The sequence below is a fragment of the Pieris brassicae genome, chromosome 11 (genome assembly GCF_905147105.1).
Source record: "Pieris brassicae chromosome 11, ilPieBrab1.1, whole genome shotgun sequence".
Taxonomy (NCBI): Eukaryota; Metazoa; Arthropoda; class Insecta; order Lepidoptera; family Pieridae; genus Pieris; species Pieris brassicae.
The window spans coordinates 13,582,862-13,596,664 of NC_059675.1; the positions used below are offsets into that span (position 1 = coordinate 13,582,862).

General features: G+C 33.1%; 2 protein-coding genes across 2 annotated transcripts in view; one reads left to right on the top strand and one right to left on the bottom strand.

Annotated features, from left to right (window-relative positions):
- Nucleotides 1-4,314, bottom strand: part of LOC123716055 (dynein beta chain, ciliary-like) — a 54,605-nt gene extending 50,291 nt beyond the window's left edge. The window contains exons 1-8 of the mRNA XM_045671556.1: nt 4,218-4,314; nt 3,763-3,867; nt 3,479-3,649; nt 2,581-2,751; nt 2,025-2,113; nt 1,852-1,952; nt 1,307-1,495; nt 568-741 (exon numbers count right to left, since the gene is read on the bottom strand). Coding sequence (XP_045527512.1) covers nt 568-741; nt 1,307-1,495; nt 1,852-1,952; nt 2,025-2,113; nt 2,581-2,751; nt 3,479-3,649; nt 3,763-3,867; nt 4,218-4,226 — 1,009 coding nt within the window. The 5' untranslated portion in view covers nt 4,227-4,314. The remainder of the gene's footprint in view (nt 1-567; nt 742-1,306; nt 1,496-1,851; nt 1,953-2,024; nt 2,114-2,580; nt 2,752-3,478; nt 3,650-3,762; nt 3,868-4,217) is intronic.
- A 327-nt stretch (nt 4,315-4,641) lies between these two features.
- Nucleotides 4,642-13,799, top strand: LOC123716704 (DNA replication licensing factor Mcm5). Its single transcript, XM_045672564.1, has 13 exons — nt 4,642-4,912; nt 4,985-5,132; nt 5,408-5,515; nt 5,703-5,875; nt 6,073-6,151; nt 6,464-6,622; nt 6,844-7,081; nt 7,923-8,116; nt 9,201-9,341; nt 10,097-10,273; nt 11,072-11,316; nt 12,328-12,470; nt 13,426-13,799. The coding sequence occupies exons 1-13, from the start codon at nt 4,758-4,760 to the stop codon at nt 13,653-13,655; spliced, it is 2,190 nt and encodes a 729-aa protein (XP_045528520.1). The 5' UTR covers nt 4,642-4,757; the 3' UTR covers nt 13,656-13,799.
- The last annotated feature ends 4 nt before the right edge of the window (nt 13,800-13,803 follow it).

The window sequence follows — 13,803 nt, forward strand, 5'->3', positions numbered from 1 at the left end:
AAGTGAGCGGAAACGCGAAAGTTGCGAACATGCGTTGCATTAGATTATTTTTTTACAAAAAAAAAACTATTTTAAAGTGAAACTTCTTTATCGGCGTTATAAAAAATTCGGTTCACGTCACATTTTTCCGTTACTTGCCATCTATTCATTGTCCCTATCACGGTTGATTCGAAGAGATTCGAGCCCATAATAACAAAAATATATAATAACGATAACAATGATAGTAATAATTCTATAACAATTAATGAAATTCTATAATAAACTTATTTGTATTCATGTCTATGATAATAAAAGCCTTTTGTTAAACTTATCTTATTTAACTTTATTTAACAAATTTCTTTTAAGTTTGCATACAGTAGATCATTTTTCGAAAAATAAGGTCATAAACAAGTCTCATTTCTTATGTGTGTATACGAGTACACACACATATTTTTTTTAACAAAACTGCGGTTGGGATAGCTGAAAACTAAAAATATTCTTTTTTATTAGTCTTTTTGTGCTACAACAAGAAACAATTTTTTTCAGCATTGAAATCCAAACCTAGCTCAAAAAATATTAAATACTCACGTATAAGCTTTTCCACGCTACAGTAATATCTCGAGTTGCCCCATAAAAGACCGATGCAGTGAAACATAGGCCTGATTAAAAACTTTGAATCCGCAAAATCGGTCCCTTCAAAGTTCTCGAAATGCAGAAGTAAAGGTTTTTGATACACGTATATGTCACGACACTCCACGACAGCTGAAAGTATTTTATTTGCTTTCTTTTTGACGTGATAATGTGTAATAAATCTATGAACGACGGCACGTACGAAAAAGCATGAATCATTGTCCCGTTACGCTTATTGTCCCGAAACGCTCGTTATACGCTTGCGCGGCATCTACATATTTTCGACTCAAGATTTAAGTATCCAATCGTTTCACCAGTTTCGTTATGACGCTGTCACGTTATACTATGCTATCTCCTAGTTTTACGCTTTAAGCTTTAACTAACCTACGAAATGAGTTTATCATACTGATATATACATATTCATACTCATTGCTCAATAACCCTTTCTTTATATTTACTTTGACTTGTTTCACATTACGTAAAAAATAGAATCATGATAAATAAACACACGAAAACCTGTTTATGGTCTAGTTATTAATTATCATACTTAACGTTTTGGGAATAAACCGGCATTACATCCGCCGAGGATCTTTTTAGACTAGCACAAGATACCCGGCAATTTAAGTTGTCAACAGCCAACCTAGCAATGAAGTGGCACCGGAACAAGAAGATACTAGTTTTAGCATGCAAATCTTACCAGCAACAACATTCGTGAGCATCGTTTTAAAACAGCCCAAATAGACACTTCTTGTCGCTTCTAAGTAGTGTGCCATTCGTTTAACACGAGGGTCTCTTAGTTGAGAGTAGATTCCTTCAAGGTTTCGAAGACGATTGGCATAGAAATCTATGTCAGCGCTCGGCAAAGGAAATTTTGTACGTTTGAATGCTGAAAATGAAATGTTAGTAAAAATAAATGCTCCTACAACTGAAATCTAATCGGAAATCAAGCCATCAATAGATCCACTTTAATACAAATTAATTGACACATTATATAAATTGAAAGTAACATTTTTTACCGGATTGAAGCTATCTATTATTATAAACAAATAATTATTCTACACAATTTAACTATGTTAACAAAAGACTACATTATATAAATCCAATCAAAATTTAGGAAACCAAAATGTTAATAAAAAACGATATAATTTGGATATTTTCCGTCCTCGAAAAAATGCACAGATAATTAAGCGTTTTTGCAGTTTTAAAACAATTGTCAACAAATCAAAAATGAAAAATATTTACCAATATAAGAATCTTCTTTCAGCAAATCATGCACTTGTTGTGCCCATTTTATTATTGCACCTTCAATATTTGTTTTAAGATACAAATCCACATCCTCTTCACTAAAACAAACATTTATTTTAAATATTTATTATAACCAGTTTCCAATTGTAGTAGCTAAGACAAGTTCTCACCTTTCCTTTAGCTTGGCTTCTGCATGGTATATAGTCTCTACCCCATCCGGCATGGGCAGCATTACTTGGCTATTCATCTCTCCCTTTAACTAATAATAATGTAAAATAAATTTAAACAATAGTATTAAATGGAAACCTTGGAATTTAACAATTTGTTTGTTAATCTAAAATATTTTTTAGACTTAAATATACCCTACCCTTTTGTCTATAAATAACTTTTTTATAGGGACGTATGTGGTGTATGTGAGAAGGCGGCGGGAGAGTGACGTATCGATCGCGTGATTGGTTAATCAGTTGACGTTTGTGTCCCGCGCCGTGTACGATGCGCAAACTTTCCCGCACTCCCTTGATTAATGCTCAAGAAATTTTCCGGTATCTGTACTACTGGACCATGGAGATTATAAATTAACATGTCAACATTTAATTTTTTCAAGTTTCTAAACAATTTTATTACACTATCAAATTCAGTTTAGTAATCAAATTATTAGTTTTCTTCTCTTTATTTTTATAGTTTTGCCTTTATAAAATTAGATTTAGATTTTGTCTGTTTGTTTACCTGGTGCATTAAATTTCGTAGTTCGTTAACATGTCTCTTCATATCGTTTTTCACTATCTTGGGCCACCCTCGTTGATTTTCCGGATTGCATAGAAGTGGCCCAATAACTTCATCAGCCATGACGGACAAATCCATCAGCACATTACCTGATAATTCACCAATCGTCAATCCCTGGAATATTTGTATATTTAAAATATTACATTACAAACTTTATAATTTTAGGCATCGCTAGCAGCCTGGCAAGCAGCCGGATGGGATGCCGTTGATCTCTTTGAAGATGGGACGGGCTTTGGTATAGGATGATACTTGTGTGGACACGTTTGGCTCACCTTCCTCGGACAAGCACAAAAGCTGAGGCGACCGCAGAGAGCGGAAAATAACTAACGGCTCAAATATCTTCTTTCCTCCAACTTTTATTTTGTTCCGAGACTCTTAGGCCATGCGGATTAAATGCACAGGCACTAATTAACTAAGTTGGCGCCTGGTAGATAGTACCAGTGACCGCAGAGCTGGTGCTTTCCTCGCTCAATGAATAAGTATCGCAATACAGCGAGGAAATACTGCCAGCATTATAGGTACACTGCCACAAAGACCAAACCTTTTAAATTCGTTTTAATTTTCTTTTTATTAATATTTACGATGGTTAAGAAAATTGCAAATACTATATATTTGATTGTTATGTTTAGGTTAGGTTAGGTCAGGTACGTTGCAGTATTTTGGCGCCACTAGTTTTAAAAGATTGGAATTCGAAACTTTGGTACCTACGTTAGGTTAGGTTAGGAATGTACGATACCTATATCTGGTGTCGTACATTTAATTACAAAACACATATTTAGCTTATGTAAGCACAAGGTAATTGGTCAGTTTACCTAGCTAAAAAAATGTATAGGTAACTGACCTGTCTGTAATTGGTGGCTGATATTTTGTCGTCAACATTTCTCAAGAAATAAAGCATCTTTCCCCTGCTTATTGGAGGGAAATTAGTCGCACAGGTAAGCAGACCGGCGGTGTTAACACGAAAAACTATTATCTCGAATTTAGGCATGTCAAAGAACCTGAACAAGATATGCTGAAAGTAAAGCAGAAGATTATATTATATCCAAAATTCCTAAGTACTAAAATCTATTGCCTTATTATAGCAAATTCATTTTTTAGCAATTTACGTCAACTATCAAATGTTACCCTTTCATCTCCGGTGATAAACTTATTCCATTTCTCAATTTTAAGTTTTAGAGACTTTAGGATATATTCAGACATAAATTCTAAGCGCACATCAACGTCTTCTTTCTGCGACGGAAAAATAAATACACATTAAGATAACTATGGATATGATATGATATCGGAATCTTGGCCTTCGTCAGTAGACGTAATCATCTACTGAACCGAAATATTATTGTTGATTTTTTTTTAAATTTTGAATCCTGCGAAGATTTTGATCTCTAATAGGTAGGGTCATTTCGCCTATATACTACTTAATTTTCGTGCATACAATACAGTGGACAGCTGTGGACATTAGCTAAGTTTTAAGACTTTCCTAGACTTAGAATTTCAACTATTAACGATGTCCACAGCACTGTATGAATCATTTGTACCGTAAGGAATATACCAATTACGAATTAACCATATTTTGCACTTACATCACCCATTTTGTTGTATTGATGTCCTTTGCTAATTCATTATAATAACATCTATTGTTTCTTATTAGTCTAAATTCATTTTCAAGAACTAGTTTAAAATATGTTTGTATTATTTTGTCGCATTAACATCAATAATAAATGAACACTGGTTGTTATAGCAACCGCTTTTCGAAATTCAAAAAATCTATTTTCTGTTAGTCTACGATAAGCTAAAACAATGAACCGTTGCGTTCACGTAGTTTAGTAGATTTAGTTTTTTCTTCAATTCAATTTAATAGACATCGTTTTATATCACTAATTCTATTAGTATAATTAAGATATAATATATCTAAAAAAACAAAATATAGTTCAGTGATGTCAGTAATGACTCCATAGCCAGTGTCATACGTCATAACAGATTGTAAAGTGTCAGATATATTTATTTACCCGCGCAAACTAACGTGTAACTGCAGTTTGTAATTTGTATTATTGTTTGTAAAACAAGTAAAACGGAAGATAAGATTTTAGGAGCTTCTTTACATATAAGTATCATTGTAAAAAATGGAAGGATTTGACGATCCTGGGGTATTTTTCTCTGATAATTTTGGAGTAGAAGAAGGAGAATCACAAGATCAAATTAACCTTCAAGCAGTTAAAAAGAAGTTTAAAGAGTTTATGAGACAATTTCACACAGGAAACTTTAATTATAAGTACAGGTAATGACCGTATCTTAAGTATAATTGTGAGATGTTTGTTTAATTATTCAACATATATTGTTTTCGTTTTAGGGATGCTTTGAAAAGAAACTATAACCTTCGTCAATATTGGGTAGAACTTAATATTGAAGACTTGTCTAGCTTTGATGAAGTGCTGGCTGAAAAACTGTACAAAAAACCAACTGAACATATCCCTATACTTGAAGAGGCAGCCAAGGAGGTACCTCACAATTATATCTAATAAGCAATTATTAATATTTTTCTGCTATCGTAGGTTACAATTGAATTGAAAATTAAATAAGGGCAATAGTCTAAATAAGAAGTTTTACTTTGAGTACAGTATATGCCAGTTCATTCTAAAATTGAGAGTGCTTGTGTGAGATGTTCGGTTGAAACCCAATTCTTTAGACCTCCTGTTTGTTAGTTACACCTGTTCTTAATAGTAAAATAATGTTCTAGTAATCAACTTTATATTAATTACCTTTATGTTTTTAGTTAGCTGATGAACTAACTGCACCTAGACCAGAAGGAGAAGAAAAAGTTGAAGATATTCAGGTGCTGCTCTCATCAGATGCACATGCATCTAACTTAAGAGAACTGAAGGTAATTTTAATTACTTCAACCATGTTAATACCGAAAATAATTTTCTGTTTGTTGAAAAATTTCCTTTAGAAAATTTTGTATAATTCTTTTAAATATATAAATGATTAAAATTTAATATTGGATACATGTTCATAGTTCATACTGTAAATGCTTTTTATTAACATATAATCCTAATAATTATTTACAGTCAGAAACAGTATCCAGATTGGTAAAAATACCTGGTATAGTTATATCAGCATCTGCAATCAAAGCAAAAGCTACAAAAATATCTATTCAATGCAGATCATGTCGCAACATGATACCCAACTTGGCTGTAAAACCTGGACTTGAAGGATATGTTATGCCTAGAAAATGTAATACGTAAGTAGTCACTTTTTTTTTCTTAAATTATGAAAAATTTACTCTATTTTTTGTTAAAAATGAGATATGTGTTCTAAACCATATCTGAGTGGAGACTTGTAATCCCCCATTAGTACCCATATTATACATTTCTGTGACTCTATTGTTGATAATATTTTCGTTGAGGTGTGTGAGATAAGTCTTATTTATGTTTTCAGAGAGCAAGCTGGACGACCAAAATGTCCTTTAGATCCATATTTCATAGTGCCAGACAAATGTAAATGCATTGACTATCAGGTAAGTTTTATTAATATTTCTATTTTTTATAATAGTTTTATTTATATCTTTAGAGTTATTAGTCTTATATTTGAACAGAGACAATTACAATAACATATTTATTTTCTATAGAAAATTATACCTACCAATATTTGGTAGTAATGGTAGGTATATACATAATAATATTATTATGCTTATTATTTTTTTGTATCCTTCAAACAGCTTATAGTTTAGTTAACATTAATGTTATAAAACTAAAACAAAAAGTTTGTTCTATTTATTCATAACTAAGTATGATTCCCTTTAGTTATGAAGTTATGTTTGATGCTGCAGGTGCTAAAACTACAAGAAGCCCCAGAGAACATTCCACAAGGAGAGATGCCGAGACACCTGACTGTGTACTGTGATCGTATGCTCTGTGAACGAGTGGCCCCAGGGGCACGAGTTACTGTACTCGGTATTTACTCCATCAAGAAGATCGCCAAAATAGGGGTAATATCTTTAATCAAACTCTAGCACATGTTACATATCCTTAGGACCCTAAATTCAATTCGTGGTCTTAATTGTTTTTGTTTGGAAGACTTACAAGTTGACCTATGATACATTATTCAAGGAGTATGGTTCTTCATACATATACTAATAATTCGTAAATTTATACAAATAAAATATTTAGTACCTTATCTTCTATTAATAAATTACAAAAACTATTATAGAGAGGTGACAGAGAAAAAGGCTCTGTTGGAGTTCGTTCATCATACCTTCGTGCGGTTGGTCTATCAGCTGAAGAAGGGGTCACTGGTGGCCTCAGACCTTTCACTCCTGACGAAGAAGAACAGTTTCGAAGACTGGCTGCTGCGCCGGACATATATGATAGGATAGCTGCTTCTATTGCACCAAGTGTTTTTGGAGTCGTTGATATGAAGAAAGCTATTGCTTGTTTGCTGTTTGGAGGTAGGTTTACATTATCATGTATTAAGTATATAAAAAAAAAAATACACTACGTGAGTGTGTCATAGCCATTACGATTTGTGGATATGGATATTCTTATAGAAGTGATAAAGTTGAAATGAATATAACTCAAATCTAATCCTAGGTCCATATTCTAATTCATATATTTGGTTACGATCCCATCTTAAGCGCCTTCAAATATTTATTTATTTTCTTGTTTTCTATTCTCACAGTAACTTAATACTAACATTATATAAAAATTAAACTACTAACTTCATATCATGTCTAAACAAAACAAGAAAACATAAAACTAAACCATTTTATAACTAATTATAAATAATGTGATTCTTGTGAGTTCTACCAGTGTACAACTATCCGTTTCACATACAATTATGTTCAGGGTGAAATGTACTAATATGTCGAATTTTATACACGAATATTGTATATTTCTTAAACCATGCAATCTGAAACTTAACAGTATTTAAAACAAAAGGAAAATATGACAAGATCTCTTATAAATCTTATTTATTTATTTTCAATTTAAGCCTTGATGAATACTTTATCTTCGCACCTTTTTATTTTTATGGCAATGTATGAAAAGCAATGCAAAAATTGGATCAATGTTAGTAATTCCAAATTTAATATTTAAACAGCTTAGGCCTTATCTGTTTGTGCGTAACAAAAGTTTCTGGTATTTCTATTTTAACTTGTGTAATATATTTTAATTGTATTTTTTTGTAACATTTATGTTTACCTACATTATAATACATTTTAGATAGATTAGTTTGTGCTAAAGTTAAATAAATTTATAAATAAACACTGATGGCTTATAAATTTTTTCCAGGTTCCCGCAAAAGGTTACCAGATGGCCTTACGCGTCGTGGAGATATAAACATACTATTATTGGGTGACCCCGGTACAGCCAAGTCCCAACTGCTGAAGTTTGTTGAGAAAGTGGCTCCGATTGGAGTATACACTTCAGGGAAAGGATCCAGTGCAGCCGGTCTTACGGCCTCCGTCATACGAGATCCGGCTAGTGTGAGTATAATTCATACCAATAAAACAATGTAATTGACAAGATTTAATAACTGACTAGGTTGTCGAATAAGCTCTGGATTTTTCAAACTTATTTATACACATAAAAAATTCTTATATAAAGTCAAGTCTTTCAACTCCGATTTTTACCATAAAAACTTGTTATTCTGTAGTGACCATATAAATATTACAAATCTTATGTTTTAAATAAATATATAGAATTTTAAACTTCTGTCATCTACTAGAAGTGCCTGAGAGTTTTGATGATCGGTCAGTGAGAGACAAAATTAAGAAATTTCACTAATTATGATTCTTAAGGCCCTATCCCAGCAAAAATTGCTGTGTCAGTGTCTCGGAGTGGACTGCGGTGCGCAATGGAGAGCTGGAGCGCTGAGGCGCGCCGGCCCTCAATAACGATTAGTTATGTAAAATGTTAAATTAATGTAATTTTATCAATTCCTTTTCTGAAATGGATTCCTTGGCTTGCGATAAAATATATCGTGTAAATTTCGTCATAAAATGAATTCAATGTGTCAAAAGTTGACTATGTTTGGATTTCTTTTTCTATAGAGTGAAGTTATTTAAATCGTGTATCGATCTTTCAAATTGATACATAAACTACTCAACTCCACCATATATGTTTTCCATGCGCCATACTTCAAGAAGTAATGACAACAAATGGAATGAAACAATGTGCTTCTTTGGAGTTTGGCGACCGGATAGGTCCTTAAACCACTCGTTCGAATTGAATGAAATTTGAAATATATCTTGTTTAAACAATCCCTGATTGGTAACTGAAAATTAGGAATTCTAGTTATAACCTAAATGAAGTTATTATTCGAAAATGGCCGAAACTGCTTCGAGAACAAACGTGGTACGCTGCCGCTTTTCTGCTGGACTTGGCGCGCGTACTGCTGTACCCCCCAGATGTTTAATAATTTATCTTATAATTAAGTAATATTCGACTGACATTTGCACTCACAGTGATGTCATCTAAATATTCCAACCGTTAAAAGGTTTTTAATAACCTCATTGGTACACAAACACACTACCACCAGACTGACTTTCCTTTTACTGTTAATTACAGCGTAATTTCGTGATGGAAGGCGGTGCGATGGTGCTGGCAGATGGGGGCGTGGTCTGTATTGACGAGTTCGACAAGATGAGGGAAGACGACCGTGTCGCCATCCACGAGGCTATGGAGCAACAGACAATTTCCATTGCAAAGGTCAGAATTACATATATTAATTATTCTAAAGATCAAAGGAGTCTTCTAAATCATATAACATAACTGTTATCTTAATATAAATATTTCTCCTGTAACGATGTATGTCCGCGATGGACTCCTAAACTACTTAACCGATTTTAAATTAAATTGGCACACCGTGAGCAGTCTGGTCCAACTTAAGAGATATGATAGCTTAGACATTTAATTATAGTCGCAATTTTATTTTATTGCAAATTATTTGTCTATAATTAATTGACAGTCACAATTATCTGTTAACTCCAAAAGATTCTAACAGATGTCGATACTTTTCGACTGGATTGAGTAAGTTATCAATAGATGGCACTGCTATGGTAAACCGACAAACGTGTTAAATAAGCTACAATTGAATATCTTGATTACCACGTGTTATTGAGGCTAAAGTATAAATTAAATTTATTTTGTAGTACTTTTTTTTTAATTTTTGGTGTTAGCATAACCACGCGTTACTTAGACCGAAGTGTAAATCAAATTCAAATTATAGTGACTATAATACAGTGAAATTATTCTTTCGTGTCACGGTATTAAGGGTAACTAAAACCACATTAAGGAGAAACGAAGTTCGCGAGAGCAGCTAGTATAAATATATATATTTTTTAAACTGTAACAAAAAAAAAATTGGTAATTTGTTTTATAGAACGGGTTTGACTGAAAATGTCTAATTCGACATTGGTTTTTACTTAATATTTTTATTTATGAATAAATAATTATATTTTCAGGCGGGGATAACGACAACGCTAAACTCGCGTTGCTCAGTACTAGCGGCCGCTAACTCGGTGTTCGGGAGGTGGGACGACACGAAGGCGGACGACAATATAGACTTCATGCCAACTATTTTATCTCGATTCGATATGATCTTCATCGTCAAGGACGAACACGATCAGAATAGGGACATTGTGAGTGTCATTTATGAAAAAAAATTAGTCTGGCTCAGATGCGATAGTAGAAGTACCTATCTCTATTGAAAGATATCAAAGAAACTCAAATGTGTTTTAGGGTTTGCTCTGGGTTAAGTATTTAACTTTATAAATATAGTTTAACTTCATTAATTCATGACAAATAGGTTGTGACAAAAATCTGTCACTAGTCCCCCGTGTAAGTAACTTGATAACAATAGTCAATGATACAAGGTACAGGTTCAAAACAGTTTTTTTGAAAACAAGTAGGTTTAGTATAATTAATCAAACACAAGACATTCAGTGTGTGTAAATGGGTGTGTATGCGCTGTGGCTGTGTTAGTTGTTGGCATCTCGGAGTCATGCTAAGATATGTAGATTCGGAATCCAATTTAGTTTATATGTATATATTTTAATGTACATAAGCGCAGTACATATTATACATATGTTCTATTTAGATTTCTGCATTATTGATCCCTTTGGCCAAGCTTGGTGTAATGGACATTTATTTTTATTAAAACTGGATAGAACTCCACTATCAAATGGATTTTTGGAAATTTTTGAAATTGAATTTTCCTCCGATGTTTGATGACATGACAAACTTGCATGATATGTTTCAATCTGTTATAATAATATCTAGCCTAATTAGTATTATTATATAGTTATGTATGTTAGTGCATTCTAATTCAGTTTTAAGTAATAATAAAAACCGTCAAAAATACATACTTTTTTGTTTGCCTATTCAATGTAACGTCCATACAGTGGTAGCATAATCTAATACCGAAATACCTTTTCCAGACACTAGCGAAGCACATAATATCAGTGCACATGGGCGGTAATGCAGCGGAGCGCCAAAGCGCCGAGGGCGAACTCCCCCTGGCCGTACTACGGCGGTACTCCGCGTACTGCAGGGCCAGATGTGGCCCTCGCTTATCCGAGACTGCTGCCCAAAGGCTGGCGGCAAGATATGTCTTGATGCGCTCGGGTGCCTCACTACAGGAACGACAGATGGACAAACGACTCACAATACCCATTACTGTTCGGTATGTATATAATTGTTTGCCCTGACTTAACTCAAACGCAAATTAACAATGTACAATTTCGAAAGGCGTTTACATAATCTTGTGTTGTGGGTTTTTTTAGTATAAGAGATGCCTAAGCAACATATTGTCTTTACTTCACTAACTTCTATTGTTTTTGGTCCAAAGCACAGCTAATACATTTCTGTGGCGGATTATATATCTATTTAATGATTATTTTCCTCAATAAGTGGAATCATTATTTTATGGCCCGGAATTTCTATTCATTAACAGTTCAAAGCAATTGGATTAGATTAATTAATCTATAATTATTTATTTATTGTATAAATGTTCTTCATATAAAGGATGTTGGTGTGGTGAAAACACAAACTGTACACAGTTTTTCTATCCACCAGGACGTCGAACATATTTAAATCATTAACACATATATATACTAAGGCCAGTGATATATAAACTGTAAATTTATAACAATCAAACCAATCAAACGATTTAAAATTGCACGTAAAACGTCATAAACAAATCTAAACACTGACGCGCCATAGATAGCCGATGCTAGAAAACTGTTCTTATCGAGAATTCTCATTCACATACAGGATGAGTTCCTGTATTCGAATAATATAATTAATAATTGTCAATCTGAGACAAATCTTTATTTTTAATTTAATTATTATTAATTACTTAAGAAGTCATGTGGAACATGATGTAATGGTTGCAGCTCCTTACAGTCGTTATGTAATACAAAAAAAAACTTGGCGATTAGAATGCGTGGCCTAGAGTTTATTGCCAGTTCTTCTCTTCCGTTCTACGCCCTGGTCGAACTGGCAGTAAATCTAAAATTACAAGCCATTTAATAAATATTTCTTTTTTTGACGTTCATAAGTGTGCATTGTGTTACATATATGAATAAATGATTTTTGCCTTTAACTTTTGAAATTTAAGAACAAGTCTGCTCGACATAAGTTATAATAAAAAATAATTATCGACTTGATACCTTGTTATAATAAAACATTTCAGGCAACTAGAAGCCATAGTACGTATATCGGAATCATTGGCGAAGATGCAACTGCAGCCATTCGCAACGGAATCTCACGTGACGGAGGCTCTACGGCTCTTCCAAGTGTCCACCCTGGACGCGGCCATGACCGGCAGTTTAGCTGGTAATTATCATCTAGATCGGTGTTTCCCAACGTGGGGCCCACGGCCAGGGGGAAAATTTGAATGTTAAGGAAAATTTCTTAAAATTAAAATTTGAATGTCAGTTCTTCATTATATGTTTATTTATACCTATAATTTAACAAGAGAGTGAGTTGGAGTTTCTTAAGTGAATAATTTAATTTTTTTATATAAAAAATTATACAACATAGGGCGGGGATAGTAATTTTAGAACTACAAAGGTGTAGAATCTAGATTCTAAAAATTCTTTTCTGTCAGCTTTGAAGAACACACACGGCCGCTTTCTATACTCAATCCCAATCCCATTTTTACTGCTAGAGATTGATATTACAATCAATTTCTCCTAAAACACTTTTCGATAACCTATCATTGGATTGTTTGTCTAAAATATCTCGACAGTTCGAACTTTAACATTTATCAACCCTATTGCGATTATCAAACTTTGACCGGTTCACATTGTTGCAGTGCTGTTTTGTTGTGTAATACCTACCTAGCATGTGTTAAAAATCATTAAAAATGGCTTAGTTGTCAATTTAGGGCAGGAACTAACTTAAAGCATCTAATATAACCAAATTTACACCCGTTGCATACAAAACTTCTGTTGTACTTAAATATTTTATGATTTTAGAGTGTCAAACTATGATAAAAAATCCATAATGTCTTAAATTCAACTAGCAATTTTTTTTTTTTATAAAATTCAATTTACAAAAAAATCTAGTTCATAGTAATTATAATATTTCATTTTATTAGTTGTAACTAGCCTATTGAAAAACATGATCACAAAATAGATACACAAATAAAACCCCGATCTTAAAGGTTGTTGCAGCCCGGTTTTTGTAATTACATTTAAGTTCAGGTTTTCTTATGTATTCTCAAACGTCCGTCTGTCAGTACTAAAATAATCATTAGATTTTCAATATTTTTCTAACATCTCTGCAGGAGCGGAAGGCTTCACATCCGAAGAAGATCAGGAGATGTTGACCCGAATTGAGAAACAATTAAAACGTCGCTTCGCAGTCGGTTCTCAAGTATCCGAGCAAACTATTATTCAAGATTTCCTTAAACAGAAATACCCAGAACGGGCAATCCTCAAAGTGGTTCATACAATGATCAGGCGTGGAGAATTACAGCATCGCTTGCAAAGGAAAATGCTGTATCGATTGTCATAATATTTTAACCTCAACATTGTTTCATACTTGACTAAAATAATCTTCTGAATGACTGTGTCGGCACATTACTCGTTAAAAATTGAATTGTTTTTCTGTAAGACATAAATAAAGATTTTTTTTTAAATAAACTCTTGATAAAAACTAGAAT